At 52.1% G+C, this 26596-nt stretch overlaps 4 protein-coding genes and 1 pseudogene across 6 annotated transcripts; 2 read left to right on the top strand and 3 right to left on the bottom strand.

Annotated features, from left to right (window-relative positions):
- Positions 1 to 2428: 2428 nt before the first annotated feature.
- Positions 2429 to 4791, bottom strand: LOC104031261 (amine oxidase [copper-containing] 3 pseudogene; annotated as a pseudogene).
- Positions 4792 to 10843: 6052 nt separating this feature from the next.
- PSME3 (proteasome activator subunit 3) lies at positions 10844 to 15875 on the bottom strand. Its single transcript, XM_075722918.1, has 11 exons — positions 15809 to 15875; positions 15111 to 15143; positions 14713 to 14775; positions 14129 to 14233; positions 13773 to 13821; positions 13037 to 13149; positions 12429 to 12497; positions 12118 to 12185; positions 11910 to 11964; positions 11568 to 11654; positions 10844 to 11058 (listed from the first exon to the last, which is right to left on the bottom strand). The coding sequence occupies exons 1-11, from the start codon at positions 15848 to 15850 to the stop codon at positions 10978 to 10980; spliced, it is 765 nt and encodes a 254-aa protein (XP_075579033.1). The 5' UTR covers positions 15851 to 15875; the 3' UTR covers positions 10844 to 10977.
- Positions 15876 to 16168: 293 nt separating this feature from the next.
- On the top strand, positions 16169 to 22264 carry BECN1 (beclin 1). 3 transcript variants are annotated; one of them, XR_012831748.1, is made up of 12 exons: positions 16169 to 16295; positions 16433 to 16500; positions 16592 to 16650; positions 17132 to 17222; positions 17495 to 17631; positions 18575 to 18769; positions 18987 to 19133; positions 19641 to 19790; positions 19877 to 19937; positions 20365 to 20507; positions 20858 to 21777; positions 21998 to 22011. XR_012831748.1 is itself a non-coding variant. In XM_075722904.1 (11 exons), the coding sequence occupies exons 1-11, from the start codon at positions 16169 to 16171 to the stop codon at positions 21024 to 21026; spliced, it is 1347 nt and encodes a 448-aa protein (XP_075579019.1). In that variant the 3' UTR covers positions 21027 to 22264. The 3 variants fall into 3 exon arrangements, 2 of the variants coding, with proteins under 2 accessions (XP_075579019.1, XP_075579021.1); XM_075722904.1 differs by having other exon boundaries at positions 20858 to 22264; XM_075722906.1 differs by lacking the exons at positions 16169 to 16295; positions 16433 to 16500; positions 16592 to 16650 and adding an exon at positions 16928 to 17016 and having other exon boundaries at positions 20858 to 22264.
- Positions 22260 to 25686, bottom strand: CNTD1 (cyclin N-terminal domain containing 1). Its single transcript, XM_009489181.2, has 7 exons — positions 25515 to 25686; positions 25339 to 25414; positions 24926 to 25100; positions 24241 to 24403; positions 23597 to 23741; positions 23120 to 23216; positions 22260 to 22465 (listed from the first exon to the last, which is right to left on the bottom strand). The coding sequence occupies exons 1-7, from the start codon at positions 25684 to 25686 to the stop codon at positions 22310 to 22312; spliced, it is 984 nt and encodes a 327-aa protein (XP_009487456.1). The 3' UTR covers positions 22260 to 22309.
- A 375-nt stretch (positions 25687 to 26061) lies between these two features.
- On the top strand, positions 26062 to 26490 carry COA3 (cytochrome c oxidase assembly factor 3). Its single transcript, XM_075722923.1, has 2 exons — positions 26062 to 26263; positions 26378 to 26490. Exons 1-2 carry the CDS (start codon positions 26062 to 26064, stop codon positions 26488 to 26490), a joined length of 315 nt encoding a protein of 104 aa, XP_075579038.1.
- The last annotated feature ends 106 nt before the right edge of the window (positions 26491 to 26596 follow it).

Below are 26596 nucleotides of genomic sequence, written 5' to 3'. Positions count from 1 at the left end.
AGCCAGCTGGGGAGCCGGTGCCTGACTCACTCCCCAAGCTGCTGATGGGTTTCTCCGCTGCAGGGTGACACCATGAAGAGCCCCGTCCTTGGTCTGCCCAAGGGGCCTTTGCTTCTCCCAGCGTCTCCCAGGACACCCTGTCCCGTCTCATGTGGGAGCGCAGCGATGCCGCAGGGGCAGGCTCGGCCAGCCCCGCTCCTTCTGCACCCCAGTGCCCTGGGAGCAGCCCCGCTCCCCTGCAGGGCCGGTCTAGGCTGGTGCTCCAGGAGAGCCCAAGACCCGCCGGCTCCCCAGCACCTCCACGTGCCTGTTCTCCCCGTCGCCACTCTCTATCGCCTGCAAGTCCCTCCCAACCCTGAGGGAAAGGACCTGGCAGCTCCAGCCTGGCTCCAGCTGCCGAGATGAAAGGAAGCTCCCTGGTGAGAACGGGCAGCACTTGCCAAACCCCTGGCAGCAACTGCAAGCGACGGGCAGCACCTGGAGCGGCTGCGCCAGGAAGAGCAGCGGCTGCAGGATGACTAACAGGACACATCTGTCCCCATTCAGCCATCCCAACCCCACTCCAGCGGGCAGGATGCGTGGACAAGAGCTGTCATGGACAGAAATGGTTACTGTCGGGAAACTGTTCAGTATTCCTGACCACACGATTGACCTTCTGTCCTGGTTTCAGCTGGGATAGAGTTAATTTTCTTCCTAGTAGCAGGCACAGTGCTGTGTTTTGGATTTAGTAGGAGAAGAATGTTGATAACACACTGATGTTTTAGTTGTTGCTAAGTACTGCTTATGCTAGTCAAGGACTTTTCAGCTTCCCATGCTCTGCCAGGCGCACAAGAAGCTGGGAGGGGGCACAGCCAGAATAGTTGATGCAAACTGCCCAAAGGGCCATTCCATACCACGTAACATCATGCTCAGTATAGAAACTGGGGGGGGGTTGGCCGGGGAGCAGCGATCGCTGCTCAGGAACTGTCTGGGTATCGGTCGGCGGGTGGTGAGCAATTGCGTTGTGCATCACTTGTTTTGTATATTGTTATTATTATTATTATTGTATTGTTACTATTATCATTACTATTTTACTTTCTTCCAATTATTAAACTGTTCTTATCTCACCCCAGGAGTGTTTCTCACTCTTACTCCTCCGATTCTCTCCCCCACCCCATCGGGGCAGGGGGAGTGAGCGAGCGGCTGCGTGGTGCTGAGCTGCTGGCTGGGGCTGAACCACGACACCTTCCCTGGCGAGGAGAGCAGCGAGCAGCCCTTCGGAGGCTGCGAGCCGGGGGCCGGGGCACCGGGACCACCCCACCACGGCGCGAGGTGGCTGCTCCTGCGTGGCCACCAGCTTCTGCAAGGCTGGCCCCGCTGCGCCCAGCCCCACGCGAGGCGGCAGCGATGCATCACCGACAGCCGAGGACGGCTTTCCAGAGATCGTGGGCTACTTCACACCCTCCTGGTGGGGACAGTTTGGGGCACAGGCAGGAGGGGCTGGGCAGGGGCTGAAACCACTACAGCACTGGATCAATTTACTCCTGTCACGACCATGTTAATCTAGGAATTTATGTTTTCATTCTCACTTCCAGCCAGGGAATAATTGCCCTTTTTTCCCTGCAGGTCCCACGCCAGCCTCAGATCAGGATCCAAGAAACCTGTGTGGGAGATGACCCATTTTTGCTGTGCTGCAGTTTTGCCTTCCCTGCGCTCAGAAGGCGGGGATCCTGCCGGGCGCCTCTCGAGCACCCCGCGTGGCCTCAAACCCCGCCACTCGGGACAGCGCTCCCCTCCCTCGCTAAGGGGAACAAGTCTGGGATTTTACACAACTCTCTTCAAGAGCATTTTGCAGCTGCCAGGGCTGAGGGGCTGTAAACAGAGCAGGGGGCTGAGGGGCACAGCAGTCATGGAAAAGAACCTTGCCACCACGCAGGAACTGTATTTTAGCACATTTTCAAGACTTGCTTACAAAAAGGGAAGCAGTATCAGCCCTGTTTTTGACCATAATGATAGCAGCAGCACCTTTTAAGGCCACACAAACCACTGCATCTCAGGCAGGTACAAGAGCGGACACGTGCCGGGACTGAACGCTTGCACCGGAGTCAGCTGGAGCTTGACGTACATAGTTCTCCGATTCCTCCCCACAATCCAGGAGACAGCACGGGTTACTGGAGCTGCATTTCTCCTGGGCTGGTACAGATGCAGTCTACTGCCTACCAGCAATCTCTTTGGTCCTCTGCAGATGTAAAACATTTTTTTCCCTTACCTTTTACAGGAGCAGGTTTCAGTAACAGACACCTAATGCTGCCGGTCCGTGCCCCCAGCACCACCACTACCCTTGCACCTTCCCGGACTGCAGTAACCGGAATGGCCTTTAAGGGGAAGCAAAGCTGTCCTTTCAGGCTGAGCATCTTTGTGCCTCCCAGGGTGGACGCCAGCACTTTGCTGCTCAGCCTGCCAGCTGGTGCAGAAGGAACTGCTCCTGGACTCAAATAACCCTCTGCAGGGATCCACTGCCAGAAACCGTGACTCTGTGCCGAAGCCGGGAAATTCACTGGCTCACTGCAGCGGCTTTGCAGCCTGAGACTCAGGATCCAACTTACAAGTGTTTCCTCAAAAGAGGAGCAGGGATAGAGCTGCACAAGCTCCGTCCTGCAGAACACCAGTCCAGCTGCCCGGCTTTACGCTGGGCAGTCGAGATACAAAAAGGATTTTCCCAAGTTAGGAGGAGTGCTAGGACCAGCATCAGGCGCAGCAAGAGCAGGCTCGCACCTTCAGCCCTGCAGACAGGGCTGTGTCTCCCTGTCTGCCTGGCCATGCCTATGGCAACACTCATCGTGCCAGACGTGAGGCCTCAAGGAAACACAAACATTTTCCAGCTGCGAACTTTCATACTTTCCCTGGGCTGAACACAGAACTCCCAGACAATTCACACTGCCTTCAACTCTGTGACCTTAACAGACTATTTTATATATAGAAAAATAACTTTGTAATGAAAGAAGAGGTTAGGAGAGTGAAAAAGCAGAGTTCTGATGACAAATATTAGGGATTCTACAGACTAGGAGGCAATCTCCCCAAAGCTCTGGGGTTTACCGGTGTAATGGCAGACATTAAAGGAAGACCCAGACCTACCTCCCACATCCAAGTCCACTTTATAGTTGATGAAATGGGTGTGTATCGTACCCAGCGTGTGCTCCCAAACCCTGTTGCCGTATCTCAGACCATCCCCATGGAGAAAGGAGGAGCTCATGTACCCCGTGGCCTGGACCTTGCCTTCAATGGCCCCGTTCTGGTAGAAGATGAAGTCCCACACGTAGTCATAGTTGCCCACGGTCGCAATGGAGCGAACGACCAGCGCAGAGTTGACCAGCCCCCCGTAGTAGTAGAGCGACTGCAAGTTGGAGTAGTGGCGCCTCAGAGGGGAGCCCAGGTTCTGCTCAAAAATGCAGACGGCATTTTTACTAATTCCAGAGGCCTGGGAATGGGCAAGGTAGTGCACATCCAGGTACGTTGCTAAATAGGGGCAGTCGACCCCTCGCACCAAGGGGGAGGTGTGGCGCCCGATGCCAAAGCTCCCATCCATGTACCTCGTTGACATTCCTCCGGGGCAGTTGGAGCCATACACTGACAATGCTTCTTGGACACTGATTTCATAGGCAACCCTCTCCCCCTTGTGTCGGATGTCAAACAGGCGCAAGCCCGTGTTCACACTCATCCCAAAGGCAAAGCTCCAGGCCTGGAAGAGGACGTGGTTGTTCCTGACGCTGTAGCGGGGACCCTGGGGCTCATACTGCAAAGGGAACAGCGCAGCCGAAGGTGCTCGGGGCTTCATGGATGAGAAGTCCCCATCCCGCGGCGCCTTCCTCACCTTCTCCACGCTGATGCGACCCTGCACGTAGGCGCTCTCCAGCTGAACCATGTCCCTGTAGTACTGCCCGTTGTAGAAGACCCTGCTCACCGCCCACCGGGAGATGTCCAGGCTGCTGTGGTCCACCAGCACCTCCAGCCCCACCGGGTGCACGAAGAACCCGCTCACGTTCTGAAACAAAACGAACCAGGTGATTCGATCTCCAGACTGGAATCCACGGGGAGCGGCTGTCAGGGCTGCTAGGCTGGCTCCATCATACTCCATTACTTGACGCATGAAAGATGGAGCTGCAGGGAACACTTGGCTTTTTAAAAACCCTGCAATCTGTTTGTATTCAACAGCCAGTGCTGGTCTGCGGTGGTACGGCACCTTCCCCCTGTACTTCTGCACCGTGACGTCCCGGTGATACACCGGTGTCGGCAGCGGACCCACCACGTACTCGGTGACGTTGGGGTCTGGCTGGTTCCCAAAGTACAGCACAGCCAGCGCCTCCCGGGGGGGGCGAGGCCCCCCACCATCCAGGAACCGCAGCACCTCTGCCTTGGCGGGGACCTGCACGTCGATGGAGGCGATGCAGTTGTCGGAGGGCTTTGCACGCGAGGCGTCAACCAGCTGCACCCCGAGGTTTCCCTGCAGGTACCGCACCACTTGCAGCATCTCTTCGGGCGTCAGATCGGCAAAGACCAGGCTCTGGCCGTCGTCGGTGGCCTCCTGCTCCAGGGGCTGGTGCTGGCAGGTGCTGGGGCCCCGTCCTCTGGTCAGCAGCACACAGACCAAAGCAAATATCGTGGCTAAGGCCAGAAGGAGGAGGATGAGCACGGTTTTCATGTGCATGCTGCTGCTGGTCCTGAGGCATTCACAGCAGCTTTCAGAGCAGGGTTTCTAGCTGCTGCCTCTGTCAGTTTATGCTGCACTGGATGGATTAGCACGGAAAGTACAAAAGACTGGGAGAGGCTAGGGGAGGAGATCTGAAATTCGTGGTGACCAGAAAGGGCAGATCTCCTCTCTCAGCTGCAGCCTTCTCCGTCCTTCTCCACGACCAGTGCCCTGAAAGAACTAGTGGAGATGCAGGGTCAGTGACTCAGACAAGTTTCACATAATTCTGTTACTTTTTCAGTCCAACCTAGCTTCCTGAGGCTGCCTGTAAAAACGAAGATCCTGAGTCAGCCTGAGGTGGCTGGGACCACTGTGAGGCTCTGACAAGCTGGGAATTGTTGCCATGCTGTAGAATTTCACCTCTTTGCAACTCACCGAATTTCCTTGTTTATCAGGCTGCTTCCTTGTAAACATTCTCCCTGGCAGCACGATTCCAAGCTTGGAGTTACTTTTTATTTTATTTTTTTTAAATCTTCCACATGGAAGCCTTTGCTGAAAACACATCCATCTGCGTAGCAGTAGAAAAACTTTGGCAGGCATGGAGGGATATAGTTCAGGATGAGATTCAGGCCCCAATACGCTGTGAGCAACTACCTCTTAGTTTGCACCTTTGAACAGCTATGAACTAATCAATCCCCCAGCATTCCACCGAAACAAGATCGCGCAGCTTTTGTTTCTGACTCCGATTCAAAGATCAGCTGAGGTGCAGCTTCTGAGAAGTTCCCTCAAGGACAAAACCATCCTGTGGCATCCAAGCAGGCAGCCGATGGCAGTGCCCGCTGTCACAGTGCTGCCAGGCTACCATTGCCCAGGCTGAGCAGCCACCTCCAGCGTTTCTACCAAAGGTTGTCACGACTGCCTTCTGCCATCCCCACCGAAGGGGCCTCGGCTGGTCTCACAGCACCGTTGAAAGGCCTTGGCAGAACGAGGCAGCCAGACAACAGGACTCGGTGCTCCATCCTGCCATGCAGCAGATGCTTGGGGTAGACAAGATTCAGCGCTTCAGCTACAATCCCTGCCTGTCCCTGAGCTGGTGCTGGGAAGCACAAGGCATGCAAGAGAACCAGGGCTGGAGATTCAACCCAACATTTCCACTCCAGCTGCCAGCCTCACCTCACCTCACCCTGGCCTTCTCTTCCTCCTCCCATCAGTTTCCCGGTGGGAGACAGCCCCCCCCAGCCTCAGCACTCCTTCCAGTTCTTCCTCTGCAGCAGATCTTGCCCTGGACACAGCCCCTCCACGGTCCTCCGGCCGTGCTTACCAGACACCACACTGGTAGGCAGAAGGCCACGTTGCCATAGGACACACTCCATTATCCTCACCACCACTGGCAGCCTCAGCCTTCTTTAGCCCAGGCTGAAGCTGTGCAGGTCACGGACACGCACGTCCACTCCGTGCCAGCATGCGTCATCTCTGCCTCACTGGCCGTTGCGCCAGCAGAGCCGCAGCAGTCAATTCACGTGGCCGCTGGGCCAGGAGAGGGGCTCGTTCTGTAGCATGGACACAAGCAATGGGGAGAGACAGGAGAGAAGAGAAGAGAGCCTTGGCTACACGGGATGCAACAGCTACAGGTTTCAGAGGTACCCTGCTCTCTTCGACTTTCAACTGGCCTCCAGCAGCAGAATCAGATGCCTCTGAGTAGCCCTAAATTAGGCAGAGAAGCCCTGACTTCCAAGTCAGTCTTTCAATCCATGAAGTCAAGTCTTCGAGGATTACTTGGGGTTAGGCTTGAAAGAAAAATTCCCTTTTGGTGTAAGCCTAGAACATGGTATCCATGTCACTCAGAGTGCAGAGAGGAAGCGATGTTGCCCCAGTTAAAGTTTAGAGCAGAGCCAGGACATGCCTCCTGCCTCCCAGGAGTTCCACAAGCGTTCTGCTGCAACACACACCTACACAGCTGAGCCGAGACAGCTGCACGAACCTCTGAGGCTGCATGCACAATGCTCACATTGACATTTGCTTAAAGAAGTACAAAAAGAGCAGATCAGTTCTGACTTCGCCTCTTGGTTTTGCATCCCAAGTCCCTAAAGGTCAAGGCATAGGCTGCAATTACAGATGGTCATTTTCTAAGCAGCACAGCAGTAGTTTAAGAGAACTGGACAAACTCCACAGGCCTTACTGCCCCGCAAATCACCACTCAAGCCTGCAGCTTGCCTGGGAGATGTCTGAAAATAAAGTATGGGAACTCTCTTAGTTCTGTGCATGTTGGGTGTTTGGAAAAAAAGAGAAATCCTAACATGTAATGACATCCCGACGACAAACCAACCCACAGCACACACCCCAGGTCTGCAGGATACAGATGATGCAAACGAAGCTTTCTGTGCTGCCTCTGCCCCGCTACAAGGATACGTGCCGTGGACGCCATGTCTAATACCACGTTATTTAACACTGTCCATTTCTGCTGTACTTTTCAAGCTGAGGACTTTTAAAGCCTATTACAAGCAACACAAGAATCAGCCTGCATTTTCTGGGAGCTCTGTCTCAGAATAAACAGAATGGTCCTAAATCCATCTCCATCTTGCAGTAGAGATTTCAGGAAGCAGAGTAATTAACTGAGCCCGCAAAGCCAGGAAACCCGTGTCAATACCGTGCTGATGAAAAGCGATCAGGGATCTTTAAGGGCCATGCATACCACTGAATTGCTCATGTACCTTCTCCAAAAGAAGCCTGAAGCAGCTTAAAACTAACCTAGAATTTAAAAAAATTACATGTCTCACTAACAGCAGCGTAACTTGTTTATGACCTGTTTGGTGCACACACGTCTTCCCACAACTCAGCTCCCCAGCCCGATTAGCCCGTCACTCTGTCCCACACCTAATATGGAGAATTCACATCCTACCGATGTTTATTTTGGCTACACGGTTGCTGTTAGGTACTGCCCATCAGTATATCTTATATTTGCTAAATTGTCCACTTCTCCCAAACAAAGCAAGGAAGAGAGCGGTTTGCTGTTTTTTGCTCGCACAGAAAGGTAGATGTGGCAAAAAATAGTCTCCGAAATTTATAGAAACCAAAACCAGAGACAGACAGCCTTTGGCTCAGGGAAACTCAGAGTCAGTGACTGCCAGACAGCTAAAGAATACAGTACAGAAAACCCCTTGCCAACTCTCCTGACACAGGCAAGTCTTAAGCAGCCAGACCTCAGACTCTGGAAAACTCCCGCTCCCATTCTCTCATCTCATAGGGTCACGTTGTGTCAAACAGAAAGGTGGAAATTGCTTGACCCTTACCCATACCAGCTGCGTTTCTGGCAGTGTTTGCATCTGCACACAACTGCTGCGCCTTTATGCTCCTCTCAAAGTTTTAACAGTCACTGCATGTAAGCTGGGATGTCTCAAGGACCTGTGAATTAGAGCCCTGACGGCACGCTGCCACTTCTCCCGGAGAGCAAAGCAGAAACCACTGCGCTGAGACTGAGGGGTGAAGATCACGGATAACAAACTCTCCCCTGCTCCTGTGGATGAACCAGGCTCCCTGCCAACACCCCCCAAGACAACTGTCCTGGATGTTCCGTCCTTGCACAGGACTGCTGGCACAGGCCTCCTGGGAGTTCAGTTTCTTCTGGCTGTGGTGAGGAGGAACCCCTTGCGCTGCACCACATCGAGTCCTGCCAACAACAGTGCTTCCTTTGAGCTCTGGCTCCAGCCGTCTTGGCCCCCAGTGACCCGTTTCCAGCTCGACTCCCACCTTCCCCGGAGCGGCTCGGGCACCAGCAGGACTTTCCCACACCGCAGGAAGCACCGTGGGGCAGGCGGCCCTGCGGGAGGCAGGAAGCATCTGTCCGCAAGCGGCTGCTCCTGCTTCTCAGCAGCTGCTCCTGCTTCTCAGCAGCTGAAGATTTTGGAGGCCGTACGTGCCAGGCAGGAGCCCCGCTCCGCTCCCGGGGCTGGGCACGGGCCCCACCTAGCGGCACCCCGGCCGGGAAGGGTGGCCGAGCCCCGGGCTCTGCCTGGCCCGGGGGGCAGCTCACGGAGGGGCCCACATGCCAGCAGCTGGGGGACAGGAGTGCCCCCGGAGAGGTCTCCGTACCCGAGGCTGCGGTGCGGCAGACACGGGAGGATGCGCGACAAGGACAAGGACAATCTCCTGGAGCGAGCAGAGGATGCTTTGGCCAGGGGATTGCAGGGCGGCCTGCGTTTCCTTTGGTACCACATGCACGGAGCAGCCAAGAGAGTAACGGACCATGCACCGAACACACGCACCAGGCGCGGCACCCAGGCGCCTGCTCGGCAGAGGTGCAGGAGCAGCCGCGGAGCAGGCTGCAGACTCTTAGAGAAACACCACGCAAATCTCTTGCGTCTCTTCTAACCAAGACGGCCCAAGTCCCGCACGTTGGGTTGAGGTGCGACGGATTGCGTTAAACCCAAGACCAGGGACCTAACGTAAGGCATGCTAAAGGAATAGAAACAGCCTACAAAGCAGTGCATAGCAGTTTATAACAGAGTCAAAAAGAGGCATGAGGAGAATGCAGGGAAGGAGCAACTGGATGTGAAAAAGGCAGGACCAGAACAGACGTTAACACTGCACAGCCTAAGAGCTCAGTATCACACACAAGGGGCTACCTTAAAAGAATTCCAAGTACCTTATTTTAATTTCTTGACATGGTAAAAGTTTACATACTTTCATCTGGCAAAGAGAGCCGAACAAATTAAAAGGAATCAATACAAAGAAACACAAGGGGAAGTGCTGCTCCCAGACAGCAGCTAGAACGCAGTTGGTTTGTTACTGAATATTTATTAGCGGGAAGACTAAGAGTTGACTTACTACAAACAACAACAGAAGAGTCTATAGCAAGGGCCAGCGGCCCTCCACACTCTGGGCAAATCCCTGGGAAACCAGCAAGAGACAACATGGCTCTTAGATGTGGAAGCAGAAGAAACAAAAACAAAGTAAAAAAAAGAAGTGGAGAAAGTTCATTCCATTTGTCACTGTTGTTACAATGAGGTTAACACAACTATTAAGGCTACTGCACAATAAGAATATATGGGTGTAACAGCAAGACCCGGGAAACAGCAAGGTTCCTGAAACAAATGATTTAAAGTTCCCTGAATAAGGGACTTAAGTAGAAATACTATAAATAAGAAAATTTTGGGAGCCTGCAGCGTTATGGGCCCACTTGCCACACACAAAAACTGACGCAACACAACCAGTCATTTCCAAAGGGGTTTGTAATGGACCATGAAACGTTCCGGCGGCTTAGAGGAGTCACCAGGCACGCGAGCGTGCCCTTTGCAGGGGAAAGACTACAAAGGTCTGCAGTGGTACCAGGCGGGTATCGGCCATCCTCGCCCCCCGAGCACCAACTGCCACAGCTGGCGTGCTCTGCCCAGGCAGCAGGGAGCACTGCCAGGAGACAGCGGGTCTCAGTCTGACCACGTGCGGAGACTTATCAGGACTTTAGTATCGGATCTCCGGCCCCTCCCTTCTCTCAGCCTGGGCAAAAGCAGCTCATGCTGAAGGGGCACTAGGACGTACGTGAAGTAACGTTGGTTTTAGCCAGGAAAGCTGCTCTAGTCAAATGGCAAACAGGAGCAGAAGCCACCTGAGCTCACGACCAGCCAGGAGAGCAACCAGCCCTAGTTTCAAGCACCACTTTGTGCTCTGCGCTGACTAGCCAGAACTGACGAGGCAGAGACAGACGGGGCAGGCTCTGCTGAGTCAGAAGAGAGCCAGGAAAGGAGTGCAGACCGCTCAGCAGCACTGGAGCGTGGCTGCTGCCACCAGCCCAGAAAGGGCAGGTTCCCCTGTCTTTGCAATCGGTCAGTGCAGAGCACCGGCGGCGGAGGGGCCCAGCTACAGCCAGCAGTGAAGAGAGCGAGCTTCTCCACCACTGCACCACCACCTGGGCTTGCTCTCGTGCTTTAGACTGTCTGCCCCGTTCCCAGAGACCCCAGTGAAGCCTCCAGCCAAGAGATGGGACAAGACGAGGGCTTGGTCTCTAAGTGTCGTTCCTACTCAGGTAGGAAGAAAGGCATGAAGGAATGTTCCTGCCTGGCTGGTGCTCTCACGCTGCAGTAGCCTCTAGGGCACCCCAAAGCAGCACGGCCTTCTCGTTACCAGTTACTAGAGGGAGGGAGAGCTCCTGAGACCTGAACAAAACCAATCACAAAACTAGGCAAGAATTTCTTTAGAGTTTAACTAAGAATGCGATACTATTTCCAGCCAGTTTCCCATCTCGATAGTCACGTAACAAACCAAGGCAATGAGGGTCTTTAGTTGACTGAACAGTTCTCAAGTTCAAACGTTGACACTTAATAGAGGGTCTCAGCATTGCTGCTCCGAGGCCTCTTGATCTTCTCAATGTTTTTAAGGATCATGTCATGCAAAGTGACCTGCAAAAAGGGAGAACAGGACTCAGACAAGAAGGGCGAAGTCATCCAGTGTTCAGCTTTCACAATGAGCGCTGGTTAAAAGAGCAGCACAGCTCACCTTGGCACCACCCTCAATCCCCACGTGCAATCACACGCCTAGTTAAGATAAGGGCTTCTTTCAGCCAGACTTTACAGAAGCCACTGCATGTAACACCAAAAAGAGAAGTTTACAGACCCCACGAGTGGCTTGTACTGCGTGAAAAGTTTAGGATCACAGGTTCCCACAGAGGTGGAAGGAATATTTTGTGCTAGACTCCTGTGAATGCTCAGTTGGAAACACCTGCATCTCTAGGAGACGGTGGAGAGGCAACAGTCGGCTCCTCTCGTCAGACCAAAGCGGAGTGGGGAGGAGACAGGCTTCTTGCCAGGACTAGGTGTACTCATAGGGAAGGGGGAGGGCAGCAGCAGGGTCAGGAAGGCGCTCTCCACTCTGTGCAGGGAGCCAGCGCGAGCTCCATTTTTTCACTTACATATTGATTCCTCAGCTCTGAAATGATCAGGCGCAGACTAATGTACTCCTTCTCATCGATCTCTGTCACTGTGCGGCGGTAGTCCTCCTACAGAGAGCAGACACACGGCTGAGTGGCCTGAGCTCAGCTGTGCCTCCCACACACCAAGTGAAGGTCCTACCTTTTGCAAAGGAATCCCCCCTTCAGCTTGCTCTCCTCTAACGCAGGTGTCCTGCATCCTTGTGCAATCCCCCCTTTTCCCCCAGGACCCTCAGCTCAAAAAGGACAGTTGTGAAGTGGCCCAAAGAGTCCCAAAGAGCAGCAGCACGTAACATGTAACTCTCCACTTCCCCGTTTACTTACCACATGAGGGTACTTAGCTATTTTGGAAACCAACTTTGCTCTTGTGATATAATATCTGGTAGGAAGAGGGAGAGACTGAAGGTCAGATAAATAGCACCAAGATTTTTTTCAGGCCCAAGCTGCCCTAGAAAAGCTGGGGGACATTCCCCAAGCACTTTACTTTTCCCAAGAGGATCCCAAAAAAAGAGGCCTGTTCTTGCCTGCCTACCTAGAAATCTGGTCCAGGTAGGACGCTGCCTCGCTCTCCACAGTTCGAAGCTCAGCAACTGTTTCCTCCTGCAGGGAAGACACGGAAGCCATTAGCTTCACGAGACTGCAGCCAGCCTTCAGGGCTCTGAAAGCAACGTGTCTCAGCAGTGCCATGTCAAGCTCAGGTTTGGGTTTTAAAACCTAAACCAACCCCATGACTGCAGCTGCTGGATACCATCAAATGAAGGATTCAGAGGAACCCAAGAGATCCACGTCTCTGCAGCACAGCGCTTTCTCCTGCGGCAGGGCATAGAGCCAGTGGTGCCTTACCTGAATAGAAACACCAAAGTTGTTTCCATCTTCTATCCTGGGGATAAGAAGCTGCACCCACATTTTCACCTGTGGTGGAAAGATCACAATGCTGATCAACGCCAACATCTCCACAGACACCTCTCTCAAAAGCTTTATCGAGAGCCCCCCTCCCCCCGGACCCTGCCTTTGCCATGCAGTTCATGATAAACTGCAGGTCCTTCATGCTCGTGTAACATGTCTGAGATCATTTCGCACACAGCTGGGACACCACACACGCCAGCACAAGCAGAGCTTCCCATGGGAAGCTTTCCTGACTGTGCCCACCGAAGCTCTCAGCAAGTATCTCAAACTGTGCAAAAGGAGGGTGAAGAAAAGCCTCAAGGAAGGAGCCTGCATAACAGACATCATCCTCCTTCAGTAAGTGAACTACAGAGCTCCCTGAGGGCTCGGCAAAACATTATTTCCCTACACCTACCTCCCAGCCACTTTTAGACACTGTAACACGAATCCTGCCTTTCCTCATCTACAGAATACAGAGGGGCCTGCTCCTTCCACTCAGAGAAGCTTTGCCTCTCCAGGAGTAAAAGCATCCTACTGTCTCCACTCGCTCCAGCGCTCATACCCACCGTATTACACTTCTCAATAAGCAGCCTGATTTCTGGCTTCACTTTCTCAATGATGTCCACCAGCTGCTGGTTGCTCTTCAGCATCCCATTGGGCATCATGAACACTTTGGTACCTAGCGGCAGAGGAGAACACCACCTTGCATCAGCAACGCGTAGGAACGGCTGTGCCAGGGGATCAGACCCAAGGTCTACCCGAGCGTCTTCTCTCCCTACTAAGCGGACACTGGGCCAGGCTATAGCTAACCTGTATGGAAGGGGAAATTTCACATGGGATAACAGCGATTACTGCAAGGAAGGAAAAGAGAAAACATGGAGCGGAGACAAAAGCTGAAGAGCTCTAGACTGCTGAGGCTGGGCAGAAAGGATTTGGCTGATGGACATATACGAGCTGTTTCTGCCTCAGCTTAATCCAAAGCCTGGTATCTTCGTCCAGACAAGGAGAGCTTTCAGCACAGAGCTACAGGGAGATCAGCTGCCTCTGTCAGCAGGCAAGCTCAAGCAAGTACTACTTATGTCTATCAGAGAAGTCATAACGATGCTTCTAAGAGCTGGAACCTGCCTCCTCCACAACAGACCATCCGTAGGTCAGGCTCTGAGAGGTTGCAGGGACAGGCCTGCATGAGCAGCAGCTGCTGTCAGGACAGGGCAAGTGGGGTTCCCGTGATTTCACTCCCCTAAGGCATGGTGCACTGGTTCGGGGGGCAGGCAGCAGCATAAGAGACTTGGGGACTCTTACCCTGAAAGGTCTCTTCGCGGTCTTCCAGCTTCCTCTTTTTCATATTTGGCTAAAATATACAAAATGTTTTACTCACAAACTAGTCATAAGTTACAACAGTGTTGCAAAGGAAATAAGGAAAACTTTACAGCCTCTGCTACACTCCTGGTTTCTAAGCATCCTTCTTTAAAAACAAAGGAGGACTGCAGAGCACAGTGTTACCTCCAGCAGACTTCCCAGGCTCGAGAGACCCATTCCTAAAGCCTTTGGGAGAGCCATAGCCTGTTATTAAATAAGAATATCCTACTCCAGCACAGAGCAAGCCATGCAGTTTTAATTAACAAAAGTAGGGATCACAGCCAAGAGAGTAACCTTACCCCATCCAGTCCGTCATGGCTGTTTGTGAGAAGAATTGGGTCAGGCACTGGGAGGTTCATGTCCGAATGGATCTGAGTGAGATCATGAATATTCAGGATAGGCTCCTGGAAAATAAAGCAGATTTGTTATTTAATTACGAACTAACAAATTCCGTCACGCCAAACATAATGAGAAGACAAAAGATTCAGACCTTCCCCTTATCCAACCATAAAATAAGGATGAATGAAAAAAAAAAAAGTCTAACAACAGGCCTGTGATGAGACCTCCCTCCACCCAAGAACAGCGTGCCAGCTCCAGACTCGATCAAAGCTATGAACCATCTGCAACGCCGGAGTCCCTGTGAGACCACAGCATCGCGAAGGACGGCCCGAAGTTGGCGAATACGTAGGAAAGATAAATGTGGTGATCGCACAAAGAAAACTGAAAAAGGAAGCACCCCCTCTAGAGCTAACAGCACTCAAATGCACGCAAGCGACCCAGCCACTGCTTCATGTCTTTGTAACAAGGTGAAATGCACAAGAAAATACACGGGACCGGATTGCTTGAAAATGAAAAAGGATACAGAGGACAATGTATACCTTACCTTAAGGAACCCATCGAGTTCTAACAGCTTCTTTGGGAAAAAGTTTGCCACCAGGTCTTCAGCCTGAGAGAGAAAGAACAGACATTGACATGAAACGACGCTGCAAGGTTCCCGCTAACAGGCAAGAACACGAGGGAAATCAACTGTCCGAAGGCAGGAAACAGGAGAGAACACGAGTTCTGCCTGCTGCCGACCGCCACGCTAAGCCAAGGTGAGAAGATGCCAGCTAGGAGAGCCATAAGGCTACATAACCTCACTCCAGCTGGCGACTGAAGCTCTTGAGCACTGCTGAGCTTCCAGGAGAAGCTCAACTCGCAATCAAGTCTGTCAGAAGGCTATGGCCAAATGGCTTCTTTCCTGTGCTACCACGTTCTGGGCAGTGGCAGAGGGACACTCACCTCGCTTGTGATCCGCTCCCTGAAGGAGTCAACCTGCAGAAGGAGAAAAGCAACGCTTCAGAGCCGCTCTCAAAAACCAGGGCTCAGCGCAAGCCAAGCGCTGCGCCCTGCGGCCGTGGAGCCCGACTACAGCCTCAACCCCAGAGCTCTCCCGGTACAGCTCTCATCCTCGGGAGAAGCGACCTGGAGCTGGGAGAGCCCGTGAGCGCCGAGCGGCAGCTGCCGGGGCGGCCAGCGGCAGCTCCCTGCCCCTCTCGCCTGCCCGGGCCGGGCCGGACGTGCGAGGGGAGGCGCGGAGCAGCGCGGGGGGAACCGCGAACCGAGCAGCTCCCGCCCGGGCTGGCTGCGGCACGGGGCGGGGAGGGAGATGCACCGTGCCCGGGCCAGCGGCCACCCGTCGCCAGGGAACGGCTCGGGGGCGGCCGCGGAGCAGCCCCGGCCCCGTCCCCGCCCTCCCGGCGCTCCGGCAGAGCCGCGGAGCGGCGGGGGCGGGGGCAGAGCCCGGCGGGCGGGCCGCGCTCGGCAGCCGCAGGACCAACGGCCGGGGCCAAGCGGCCGGGCGGCGCCCCCGGGGCGGCCCCGAGCCCGCCCCGCCCCGAGGCCCGGGCCGGCACCAGCCCAGCCCAGCCCAGCCCGGTCCGGTCCAGCCCAGCCCGGCTCGGTCCGGCCCGGCCCGGCGGGCAGCGCGGGGGGCGCACCTTAAGCTTCACCTCCGGGTCCACCTTGAGCAGCGAGGCCATGGCGGCGGCGGGCGGGTCCGGGTCTCGCGCTGCCGCCTGCCCCACCACCGGCGTCGCCGCCACCGGAACTGACCTCACGCGGCGCGCCCGCCAATGCCGCGCGCGCCCGCCGCCCGCGTGACCCTGCGCCCACCCCCGCCCCCCCCCCCCCCGCTCACCCCGGCGCGCACGCGCCGCCGGGTCCTGGCCGCTCACACGGCGAGGCGAGAGGAAAATGGCCGCCGCCGCTCTTACACCCCTGCCAGGACCGTTGCCCTGCCGCCCGCGTCACATCCGTCGCGTGGCGATGGCGGGGCGGGCGCGGGGCTGAGCGGCGGCATGGAGGGCGGCCGCCTGCCCGCCTGCACCACGCAGGTCAGCTTCGTCTGCCAGCGCTGCAGCCAGCCGCTGAAGCTCGACACCTCCTTCAAGATCCTCGACCGCCTCACCATCCAGGAGCTCACCGGTACCGGCGGGGCGGGGGGGCCGGGGCGGCGGGGGGACCCAGGCCCGGGGCTCAGGCCCAGGGCTCAGGCCCAGGCTCAGGCTCAGGCCCAGGCCCAGGCCCAGGCCCGGGCCCGGTTGACGCCTCCTCTCCCGCAGCCCCGCTGCTGACCGCCGCCCCTGCCCGGCCCGGGGACGCGCACGAAGAGGAGAGCGCCCTGACGGAGGTACGGCGGGGTCGGGTACGGCGGGGTCGGGCGCGGCGAGGCGGCCCCCCGGCCCCCCCCGCCCCGGTGACGGTGTCCCCTCGCCCCGCAGGAAGCCTTCGCGGAGAACCGGCAGGATGGCGTGTCCAGGAGGTTCATCCCTCCGGCCAGGTACGGCCGCCGCCCTGCTCCCGCCAGCCCTGCCCTAGCTCGGAGCCCGGGCGCGGGCGGGTCCGGCGCAGCCCCCGGCAGCTCCCTCCGGGCGGCCCGAGCAGGCGCCGGGCACTGCTCGGGGAAAGGGTTCCCGCGGGGTGTCCCCTCTTAGCGCTGCGCTTCACGGCCTGCTCCGGGTGACCCCCTTAGAGCTTCCCCCGGGGGGTCCCCGTGGCCCTTGGGCTCCTCAGCGGGCAGCAGCGCGGCCATTTGAACATACGTAAACACGCAGGATTTAGGACGCTGCTTCTTAGCTGCGGGTTAACGTAAAATGCTGTCGCGATAGAGCTCTTCTGAAACACAGGCTCCCCCGTCCTTCCGCAAGTACGTCTTGTGCGTTCATCCTTTCTGACTCTTGAAGTAGTCTCGGATTTAAGTCTAGCGCTAGAGCTGGCTCCCCTCAACCCTTGACACTCAACTCAATAAAATTCTTTCCAAGAATGATGTCGACAGAAAGCGCCAACAGTTTCACGCTGATCGGAGAGGCGTCAGATGGCGGCACGATGGAAAACCTCAGCCGGAGACTGAAGGCAAGTTTTACATAAGCTGGTAAACTCAGATACTTTTAAATGGAGCATCAGTTTTTCTAGATGCTCTGCAAGGTTAAACTGCAGAGTTGCCCGTAGCACTGGCCTTCCAGTAATTTTGTTGGTGAGTAGTTCAGTAAAGTTGGTTTATTTTAAATCAAGATTTGACCTGCAAAAAATACTTTGCTAATTGAAGAAGCACAAGCCCCTCTATTGAAAACCAGCCAGCAGCTGCCTGTGGCTGAAGAGCTGAACTAACTGAGCTCTTCCTGCAGGTCACCGGTGACCTCTTCGACATCATGTCTGGGCAGACAGATGTGGATCACCCTCTGTGTGAGGAATGCACGGACACTCTGCTAGACCAGCTGGACACGCAGCTTAACATCACGGAGAATGAGTGCCAGAACTACAAGTGAGTGATCTGGAGGTGACCCGAGACCGAGCTGCTTTAGCTTGAGGCCTAGGCAAAGAATACGGCCTTGATCCGGCTTTCTGTGATCAGTAAGAGACATCGCTGACTTCAGTATTTGGTTTTCTTTGAATGAGATGAAAACTTTAGTTTTGAGAGTCATAGAATCATAGAATCGTTTAGGTGGGAAAAGACCCTTAAGATCATCCAGTCCAACCATTAACCTAACGCTACCAACTCCACCACTAAACCAATTAAGGGGAGAGTAGCAATTTCATGTTTCCTGGCTTGGTGGTTGGATTATTTACAATGAAAGTAAAAACTAGGAATCATTAAGGTTGGAAAGGATCTCTAAGATCATCAGTCCAACCGTCAACCCAACACCACCATGCCTACTAAACCATGTTCCAAAGTGCCACGTCTGCCCATTTTTTGAACACCTCCAGGGATGGGGACTCCACCACCTCTCTGGGCAGCCTGTTCCAATGCTTGATGACCCTTTCCGTGAAGAAATTTTTCCTAATATCCAATCTAAACCTCCCCTGGCGCAGCTTGAGCCCATTTCCTCTCATTCTATCGCTTGTTACTTTGGAGAAGAGCCCAACACCCACCTGTGGTACAGAGCTGCTTTTGTGAGCCCATCAGCACCACTGATGCCACCTGCCCACGGTGCCTGCGTGGCAGCGGTCCCGTGCGGTTGAGGGCGTTGCAGAGATGGTTACTGACAGGCAGCAACAGCTCCTCGGTCACCATCTTGCTCCCCTGTTCCCCTGTGTGCGTTCCTGGCTCACAGTGCAGGATCAATGTGGAGAGCTCGGGATTAACGAGAGGCGCACGTGAGATCAGAGTCCCTGTTTGCGCCTCTGCTCCGCTGTCACGGAGCCAGGGACTTTTGGTGGGGGCTTCCCAGGATCCCTGTTTTGGTAATCCTGTCACTCTCCTTTAGGAGATGTCTGGAGATACTGGAACAAATGAATGAGGATGATAAGGAGAAACTGCAAACAGAACTGAAAGAACTTGCACTGGAGGAAGAGCAACTCATTCAGGAGCTAGAGGACGTGGAGAAGAACCGCAGGATTGTGGCTGAAGACTTTGAGAGAGTCAGGGCAGAGGCAGAGCAGCTGGAGCAGGAAGAAGCTCAGTGAGTGAACTGTTGTTTATGGCAGGGATTTAGGTAACAGATACATGAGATTATAATGTGGAGAAACCTGTAAATAATGCCCAAATGCAAGTGGCTTGTTTGGCTTGTTTGCAAAATTGAAGTTTGGCGAGACCAAAAAACCCTAGTATACTGCGTGAGCGATCACTTTTCTGCGAAAGCCTGCACTTCACATTTCTTGTCTTGCTTTTATTAAAAGGTATCAGAAAGAATACTGTGAATTCAAGAGGCAACAACTGGAGCTAGATGATGAGCTGAAAAGTGTGGAAAACCAAATGCGCTATGCCCAGATGCAATTGGATAAATTAAAGAAAACCAATGTGTTCAACGCAACCTTTCACATCTGGTAATGTAGACACCGGAATATTCCGTCAGTTTGCTAAGAACCTGCAATGGAGGGCTGGTTCAGTAATGCTGCATTTGACAGGAAAGGTGCTAGTCAAGTCATAGTTACCCCACAGCAACACGACTGTGTCACAGCTCCCAACAGCATCAGCTGAGAGAGGTTTGCGACACGGTGCAGTGTCCAGGTAGACGGTGAAATGGCTCTTTCACTAACTCTGTTAACGCGCCAACACCTGCTGCGCCTGCCAGCGGTAATGCTCTAACGTCAGGCTTTCCAGAGCAGGTAGCTCAGGGGGTTTGGGGTGGTTTTTTTTTTTTTTGTATGAAGTCTGTCATAAAAAGAGAACAAGTGGTTGGTATTTATACTTTTTAACCAGAGCCCCCAAACCCTCCTTTTGCTCGGCTAGCAGTTGCATTCCGTAACTGTTAGTACGTGGCCCGTGTTTGGTTAGCATGCTAGAAGCTGTTCCTGCCCCAGTGCGCTTATTTATAATTCCTCTTATCGCAGGCACAGTGGTCAGTTTGGCACAATAAATAACTTCAGACTTGGCCGTCTCCCCAGCGTTCCTGTAGAGTGGAATGAGATCAATGCTGCCTGGGGGCAGACTGTGCTGTTGCTACATGCCCTTGCTAACAAAATGGGCCTGAAGTTTCAAAGGTATACGCAATAAAATACACATTTCACTTGTGACCCAGATAAATAACAGTTAGACTCATCTGCCTGTGAATCGCCTCTCCTTTCAGATACCGTCTTGTACCATATGGCAACCACTCATATTTAGAGTCCCTCACGGACAAATCAAAGGTAAGAGATCCCGCACCTTGAACGCCACAGAGCCCTGGTCAGGTGTGGGGACGCAGAAAACAAACTCGGCTCTTTATAAATTTATGGTGCAGGAGAGCTAGGTGCCCCGACTTCTCCAATATCGTAATATCTCACTCCATATCCTATAGAGCCACTCGTTCTGCCATCCAGTAGCATTAAAAACAACAGGACTCTTGAACTGTACACTGCAGCTGGCCAGAGGAAGATAGCATGGTTTGGGATGATTGTTGGCGATTAGGAACCCAAGCCTGCACGTGGTGGGCACTTACCACAAACCGAGTCACACTTCTTATGTGCCACAAACCATTTCTAAGCATCCTATGACAAATTTAAGCCTTCCACAAGCTGCAGTGACCGTATCTAAAGTGCAGTGCTTGGGGTGCCTGAAACAAATCTCTTTTTCCAGGAGCTCCCCTTGTACTGTTCTGGAGGCCTAAGGTTCTTCTGGGACAATAAGTTTGACCATGCAATGGTGGCTTTCCTGGACTGCGTGCAGCAATTTAAAGAGGAAGTGGAAAAAGGGGAAACTCGGTTTTGTTTGCCTTACAGGTGAGCGTTGCTATATAACATGTCAAATTAACGCCTCGTATGCTGTCCCGCGCAGCACTAACTGACCTCTGGACCAGCCTACAGCACTGCTTGCTGTTTCAGTCCTGTCTGTCTGGAATCATCCAGTGTTCTTTAGAATGTGCAAGATTACCACATTTGCTCTTAGTTTAATTGAAATTTAAAGCTAGTTCCTCAGGTGAAGACCTGAGGCTTGCTTGATTTCCTTTAAAAACAAAATATTCTTACATAGAATAATATGAACGTCAGATTTAAATTTTAGTACTTGACATCATACTGAGATGAAATGCTTGCAATAGTAATGCACTAATAAAACTTTGTGTGTGATACAGGATGGACGTGGAGAAAGGAAAGATTGAAGATACGGGTGGCAGTGGTGGCTCTTACTCTATTAAAACACAATTTAACTCTGAGGAGCAATGGACAAAAGCACTAAAATTCATGTTAACTAACCTGAAGTGGGGTCTTGCCTGGGTCTCATCCCAATTCTATAACAAGTAACCATGTAAAGAAGTCATCCTGGCAGCTGTAGAGTGTCTGCGTTTCGTTGGAGAAAGTCAAATTAAGATGTCTCTTAACATTAACTAGTACAAAATGTTTACAATACCAAAAATCCACAAGACACTTTATTTTAAATAGCATTATTACAAGTAGTATATAGAAAAGCAATATGTAAAGTTACATCATTGAGCTGAACAGAATAAAAAGAATCAGTTATTAAATAGATGCTGAACTGGTACTTTTGGGGTTTATAGATACATGTATAAATTACCGTCAAACTTGACAACACGAGTGAGTTTGATGCTACTCTTACAGCTTAACACAGGGGTTAGAAAAGTGAAATACTGCACAGGGAATAATGTAGAAGAACTCACAGAAGCTCTGCTTGGTCATTGAAGAGTAACTACAGTTTGAAATAAAATATTTTCTAAGTCATATCAGCACTTCTTTGTGCCACTGAACTTAACCAGGTTTGATACTGTTTAAAATACTGTTAGCTATGAGGATATGAACTATTTGTTAATACTTCCTGCAGCCTGTTCTTGCACGGAGGTGCACTGAGTAAATAATAAAACACTATTCTACGCAAAGAGTGCTTTCATCTAGCATATGCCAGGTACAGCATAAACAGCCCGTGGCGTTTACATGGACGTGCTGAGTGGGCACCTGCTGTTGTGACAATCGCATCGCTTTCAAAACTGGTGGATTCTGGCCTTTTCACAGCACCAGCCAACTAGCCGGCTTTCTCGGGGTAAGAGCAAACAGGCACTGAGCACTGGCAAAAAGGGAACACAGTAACAGGCTGTGATAATAACTAATTTTTTAAAAAGCAGCAAGTGGAGAAAGGAAGTACAGCCCTGTTTGTAGTGACTGGGCATGTGAGCTGCTTCTAGCACTACAGATCACCAAGCAGAATACCATGCACATTAATGTCTTCAAAACATGACTCAGAGTTTTCTCTTTATTCAAAGGAAACTTACATTCCTAACTTAGAAGATGTAGCTCTAACAATAAATCTTTTGAGGCTGAAAAGAGGTATTTCTAAATGCTACTTTGCTTCCTGTGTGCCTCCCTTCACAGCACTAGTGCGTTGCCTGAAGGGACAAGCTTTCCTAATTAACACGTAACATATGAAATTTTATAGAACACCTGGCATTCAAAACCAAAAGTAAAACCAAATTGCGTTGGGTGCCCTGTGCAGCATCACAGAAGATGGTCTATTATCAGCGGTGTAAGAGTTTGCTACCGATATCCTAGTGACTGGCCGTAGAAGATAGTTCTATTTAAGAGGCATAATTCTGTTCTCCGGAGCTTGGTCCACAGTTCCTGTAGTGCTGCTTTGGAGTGGTAGTGCCAACGACATGTATCAGTACTGCATAAGAAAATTCTAAGATACTTTGTGAAGTAATGCCAGTGATACAGTTTAAATGCTCCACAACCTTTAAAAAAATAAAGAAAAAAAAAGAAAAAAAGAAAAACCAACTTACTTACAATGCCTAAGAGACATTAGTTTACAGACATACTTCTTAACCCTCCAAATCTAACAAGAACAATAGTGCTCCACAGGTGCACTTCAACAAAACTTGAAGCCTCTCAGCATGTTTTTTTTTATTTGGTTGGGCTTTTTTGTTTGCTTGCTTGCTTGTTTTGCGGTTTTTTGTTGGTTTGGTTTGGGGTTTTTTTTTTATTTATTTAATTGCTTCTACTAAAGAAGTAAAATGAAAAAACTGCTATCTGTAATACGCTGTTTGTTAGAGTATTCAGTAGCAGTTTGGGCAGAACATTGTCCCATGGGATCTCTTCTCCACCTGTCAAGGAAGCAACGTCTGTGTGGGTTTGTTCTGGCTGTAAAGAAGCTGAAGTGCGAGGATCCGCTCACACCAGTGTGAGCGCAAGCCTTCCTGCGGAATTGCCCGCATACCCTCATGACGCTCTTACAAAAGTACACACACTTCCTGCTAAAAGACTTGAAAGACGTCACTTCCTTCATGCTACTCGCAGTAGAATCTACCTGCCTTCTTGCTGTGCTTAAACTTATAAACCACCTTCCCATTTTTTTCACGTAGTTCTAACGTGTTTAGAAGCGACTCTACCTGCTGCCAGTGCTCAGGGCTTAGTATGAACACGCTTGTGCTGATGATTCCAACAGCCAAGAGCATGAAATCTTCCTTTACTGCCAAAAACTTTGCTCTGCAGAAGTAAAAGCATCTTCTGGTGTAAAAGGATGCTAGTTTTACAGTTCAAAAGCACCTACTTCTGTAAATCGCCATACAGCCTACAGACACGTTACCTTATTCAGTCCAAATAAAACCTGTTAACTTAATTGTAAAAATCCAGCTTTAGCACTGTCAAATAAGTTAAACATTTTCCTAGCTTGCCCCTAAAGCAAAGGTAGTGAAGCACACTGCTTTGAACTGGTATATTAAGATCAATAAAAGCCCCTCAAATTAAAATTTTTTAAAACATGCCCAAAAACGGCATAATGGGAATTATGCTACTATTCCTTAGGGTTTTTTTAGGGTTTTAATTTCAAATAGTTATTTTAAGCAATAGTCATGTAAGCTACTTACATCTGCAGTTCGCTTGGTGTCGAATTTTCAATGGCAATTTTCAACAAAGTGTCGTAGATGGTATCTCTTGTAAGATAGGAGAAGTCTAGTAGTTGCATACACATCTGATGTAATGGTTTTGCAGGAAGCAGGCAGCCATTGTATCCTAGCACAGAGATCATCCATAAGCAGCCATACATTTTGAGTCATTAAACTGAATTAGAAAGAGGCGTTAGTTACTGTAAGCGAGGGATGAAGATTTCTGGTGACAACTGCCCTTTGTTTCCAAATGCCACAGGCCTTCTCATGCCATAGGCTTCTCAATCTCAGTATAATTTCACTCATTCTGAAATTCAGGTTGTCAGACCTGGGCAAAGAAAATGGTAGGTCGTTGCAGAAAATGTGGCCTTACGCTAGGTTTGGGGGGTTTTAAATGCTTAATCTTTTACTGAATGAGTCACGACTGGCTGTCCGACAACATTCATCAGATTCTACTAAGGACAAACTTCTCATCCGAAAAGTAAAGCCCTGGACAATCTGAAAAGTTTCACATGCCTTCACAGTATGCAAAAATCCGTAACGTGAGACATTTTGGTTCAGAGCAGTAATAGCTCTATTATGCTTTTAAAAAAATTCTTTCCCATTCTCTCCTATAGTAGTCTTACCTAAAACCTCTAGAAGCAATTCCACGTAAGCCAAAGGAGTTAACACATTGATCTCAAAGTGCAGCATTTTTAAAACAGCAAGCTCCGACTCGAGCAATTCCTGTTTAGTGTATGAATATTTCAAGGATTGCAGAAATTTTAAAGCTGTGTCACTGTTAACTACCTGAAGAGGGGAAAAAAAAAAAAAGGCAAATTATCTTCTAGGCAATAAGGCACTTGCTAAGAACAAAGTATTTTCTTGCTTTACTCCTCTCATTGAATTTAAGCATGAGCCACTGCCGCGGCGATGCTGCCCGCTAACCCAGCTGTCTAACTCGAATTTTAAGCTGGCATGAGAAACCCAGCTCAGACCTTCCTTCCCGTAGGTATCCTTTACTCCACAAACCTTCCCCAGACAGGTGTGAACTCTCTCTAGTCATACAATTTTGAACCACCACAGGCCACTGTTTTCCCGCTGCCCATACTTTTTTCCCCCCAGTACTGGGAACATTTCCTGACAAATTGTTACTTGATGAGTTAATCTGCCCTAAACAGAAGAGACTTAGGTTTCCATTTCAATATCCTTTGCATTTCATTATCGCTGTTGTCTTTCAGAGAGGCAATCTTATTTTTTAAGTGATTAATATACTACACAGTATACTACACTGCTAAAAAATTCTATAGGAAAAAGGTTTAGCTGGCTTACGTTATAGTGTAAGGAAAGTTTGCTTGCAAGCTGAATGCATGACACAAGCCGGAGGACAAACGTGTCGTCTATCTGATCTTTCAGGGAGCTCCAGCTGCTGCCTTGTCCTTGTTCGCGACTTTTAACGTTCTCTCTGCAGGACTTAGAGATTTGTTCTACTTGCTTGATCATAAACCTACAAAAGCCACAACTGCTCAGAAAACAGTTCTCTTCTGCTAAGGAAAAAGGAAGAAAAACAATTCTGCATGTACTCAGAATATACGGAGAACTGTTAATTTGAATTAAATGAGTAAAGAGACAAAGCTTTAGACACAAAAAAAATTATACATTGTTTGAATGAGTGGATAGAGCATGCACAGCGTAACCATGTGAGAGAAATGAGAAATACACTGAGCATTCGGGATATTTATTACCTTTCAAATAACTCTACCGCTTGGTACCTTGCCGATTGGTCCAAGTGCCATTTTTCAGACAAAAGGAATATAAATTCTGCAAAAAAGCGCAACAGGCATTCGCTTCAGTCGGCTGAATCTAGTTATGCAGCTGTTAACCATCTCAGGAGCTAGCTGTAGTTGAAAAAGAGCCTCACCCACTATCCGTGTGTCTTTGAAGCATCCGGCCTGATCCGACAGCTTGCTCAGGTAGTGTTCATTTTCCGTGGCCAAATGGATCAGCGTGTCCTCGATAATCTCCGGAGCAACCTTGCCGAAGATGGGGCTTGGGTCACGCCACCAGGACGCTGCTTGCACCTGGGACACCATTTATCACTTCAGGCCAGAGACCGTAAGGACGCTAATTATCTCAACGGCACCACGGGTGGGAACGGGCCCCGAGAGCCCCCGCCGCGGCCGTGCTGGGCCCGACCGAGAAGCCACAGCCCCCGGGCGTTGAGGCGGCTGCCAGGACCGAACCCGCAACAGCCGCGACCCCACCCCAGCGCCTCCCTAGTTACGGGGCCTCGCTCCGCCAATCAGCGCGCACCTCCTCAACGGCCAGCACGCGCCGGGCCTCAGCCAACCACTCGACGCTCCGCTCCCGCGCGTCGCCAAGCGCTGCGTCACCCGCGCCCTCCCGATTGGCCAGCCTCCCTGCCGGATGTGACGTCACCACGCTCTGCGGAAGCGGTGGCAGAGAAGATGGCGGCGCCGCGGGAGCCGGGCGGGGAGGCGGCCTTCGCCCGGCGCATCGACCCGGCACGGGAGCCCGGGCTCAGCCCCGAGCAGCGCCTTCTCATGGCGCGGGTGGAGCGCGCCCAGCGCCAGCGCGCCCTGCAGCGGCGGCTCCGCGGCCGCAACGCGCTGCTGGCGCTCGGCATCGGCGCGGTGGTGTTCGGCATCTGTATCCTCTGGGGCCGGGGCCGGGGCTGGGGCCGGGGCCGGGGGGACGCGCCGCGCCGCGCCGCGCCGCCGCCGGGCTGCGCCCGCTGTTTTCCTTAACCCCCCCCTCCCCCAGACGGTTACACCTTCTACTCGGTGTCACAGGAGCGGTTCCTGGATGAGCTGGAGCAGGAGGCAGAGGCGGCGCGGGCGCGGGCACAGGCGCGGGCCGAGAGCGCAGCGAGCTGAGCGCGGAGGGCCCGGCCCGGTCCCGGTAAACGCCGTGAGTGAGCTGCGGCCCCCGCCGGGCAGAACGGGCCCTGGGCACAGGGGAATCGCCTGGCCCTGAGCACGG

Source organism: Pelecanus crispus, chromosome 18 (assembly GCF_030463565.1).
Source record: "Pelecanus crispus isolate bPelCri1 chromosome 18, bPelCri1.pri, whole genome shotgun sequence".
NCBI classification, from domain to species: Eukaryota; Metazoa; Chordata; class Aves; order Pelecaniformes; family Pelecanidae; genus Pelecanus; species Pelecanus crispus.
The sequence above is the reverse complement of the archived record's forward strand: the minus strand, read 5'-3'. Positions and strand labels throughout refer to the sequence as shown.